General features: G+C 49.0%; 1 protein-coding gene across 1 annotated transcript in view; it reads right to left on the reverse strand.

Annotated features, from left to right (window-relative positions):
* The window catches only part of LOC138861439 (uncharacterized), a 54,637-nt gene that overhangs the window by 30,842 nt on the left and 21,295 nt on the right, over positions 1 to 2,500 (reverse strand). Inside the window, exon 3 of the mRNA XM_070120528.1 lies at positions 882 to 1,040. Within this exon, the coding sequence (XP_069976629.1) occupies positions 882 to 1,040 (159 nt within the window). The remainder of the gene's footprint in view (positions 1 to 881; positions 1,041 to 2,500) is intronic.

Consider the following 2,500-nt stretch of genomic DNA (forward strand, 5'->3'; position numbering starts at 1 on the left):
GCATTCAAAATTCTCTCCCCTCATTGGACGAGACGAGGGGCGGGGCTTCGCGTCTCGCCCACCAATCCCCTCACCCGCATTCAAAATCCTCTCACCTCATTGGACAAGACGAGGGGCGGGGCTTCGCGTCTCGCCCACCAATCCCCTCACCCGCATTCAAAATTCTCTCCCCTCATTGGACAAGACGAGGGGCGGGGCTTCGCGTCTCGCCCACCAATCCCATCACCCGCATTCAAAATCCTCTCACCTCATTGGACAAGACGAGGGGCGGGGCTTCGCGTCTTGCCCACCAATCCCCTCACCCGCATTCAAAATCCTCTCACCTCATTGGACAAGACGAGGGGCGGGGCTTCGCGTCTCGCCCACCAATCCCCTCAACCGCATTCAAAATCCTCTCACCTCATTGGACAATCCGCATTCAAAATTCTCTCCCCTCATTGGACGAGACGAGGGGCGGGGCTTCGCGTCTCGCCCACCAATCCCCTCACCCGCATTCAAAATCCTCTCACCTCATTGGACAAGACGAGGGGCGGGGCTTCGCGTCTCGCCCACCAATCCCCTCACCCGCATTCAAAATCCTCTCACCTCATTGGACAAGACGAGGGGCGGGGCTTCGCGTCTTGCCCACCAATCCCCTCACCCGCATTCAAAATCCTCTCACCTCATTGGACAATCCGCATTCAAAATTCTCTCCCCTCATTGGACAAGACGAGGGGCGGGGCTTCGCGTCTCGCCCACCAATCCCCTCAACCGCATTCAAAATCCTCTCACCTCATTGGACAAGACGAGGGGCGGGGCTTCGCGTCTCGCCCACCAATCCCCTCAACCGCATTCAAAATCCTCTCACCTCATTGGACAATCCGCATTCAAAATCCTCTCACCTCATTGGACAAGACGAGGGGCGGGGCTTCGTGTCTCGCCCTATATAAGTTGTGCGCACGGAGGCAGTCTCTCACAAAGGCCGTGTCCTCCCAACGTGGCGTCAGACCCTCCGGGAGACAACTCGATTCGGGGAGAAGCTTGGGACGAAGGGAGGCGATCTGAGGGAGAAGAGAGGAGGGTGATAAATGAGGGAAGTAGAGATACAAAATAATAATGGAGATTAAGATTGCAGGTAATGTAAGAAATACAATATTCTGACCATTTTTATAATGTTAAATATTGAACATATCTATTTCTTGGATATGTAAAAATACCATCTACACGATAAAATAAGTCGAAAATACATCAAGTAAATATATATATATATATATATATATATATATATATATATATATATATATATATATATATATATATATATATATATATATAACGGTTTTATGTATAGTTCATATATATATATACATACACACACACACACACACACACACACACACACATACACACACACACATATATATACTGGATAGTTCCTTCTTCCGCACCTATGACACCCCGGCAACAACCTTCCTCCTTCAGCAGAAGCAGGTGTTCCGTCTACCTTCCCTTTAGTATCTTCTCTTCTTCTTCTCTCTCTCTTCTCCTCTTTTTCTCTCCCTCTCTCTCTTCTATTCTCTTTCTCACTTTCTCTTCTCTTCTTCTCTCTTTCTCTTCTTCCCTTCTCTCTTTCTCATTTCTTCTCTCTTTCTCTTCTTCTTTTCTCTCTCTCTCTTCTTCTTGTGTTCTGTCTTCTTCTCTCCTCTCTCTCTCTTTCTTCTTCTCAATATCACTCTCTATTGTTCTCTCTCTCTTTGCTTCCCTTCTTCTTCTTCTCTCTCTTATTTTCTTCTCTCTCTTTGCTTCCCTTCTTCTTCTTCTCTCTCTTATTTTCTTCTCATGTTCTGTCTTTATCTTCTTTTCTCGTTTCGCCTTTGTCTTTGCTCCTACGCAAGCAAACGCCCTCGCAAGGAATAGGATAAAGGACCATCCCGTCAGATGGCAGACGGCGGAACAGGAGAGAGGGAGGGAGAGATGGAGAGAGAGGGAGAGAGAGAGAGAGAGAGAGAGAGAGGGAGAGAGAGAGAGAGAGGGGGAGCGAGAGGGAGAGAGAGAGAGAGAAAGGAAGAGGAGAGGAAGAGAGAGGAGAGAGAGAGAGAGAGAGAGAGAGAGAGAGAGAGAGAGAGAGAGAGAGAGAGAGAGAGAGAGAGAGGGAGGAGGAGGAGAGAGAGAAGGAGAAGAGGGAGAGAGGAAGAAGAAGAGGGAGAGGGAGAGAGAGAGAGAGAGAGAGAGAGAGAGAGAGAGTCAGAGAAAGAGAGAGAGAGAGAGAGAGAGAGACAGACAGAGAGAGGCAAAGGAGAGGGAGGGAGGGAGGGAGAGATAGAGAGAGCGAGAAGGAGGGAGAGAGAGAGAGAGAGGGAGAGATAGAGAGAGCGAGAAGGAGGGAGAGAGAGAGAGAGAGAGAAGGAGACAGACAGACAGACGCAGAACAAGAGAGAGACAAGGATCTGGGGACGCATCTCTCCTTCACATCCACCCAGGGATCTCTCTCTCTCTCTTTCCTTCACATCCAGCCAGGGAT

This window comes from Penaeus vannamei, unplaced genomic scaffold, assembly GCF_042767895.1.
Source record: "Penaeus vannamei isolate JL-2024 unplaced genomic scaffold, ASM4276789v1 unanchor5375, whole genome shotgun sequence".
Classification (NCBI taxonomy): Eukaryota; Metazoa; Arthropoda; class Malacostraca; order Decapoda; family Penaeidae; genus Penaeus; species Penaeus vannamei.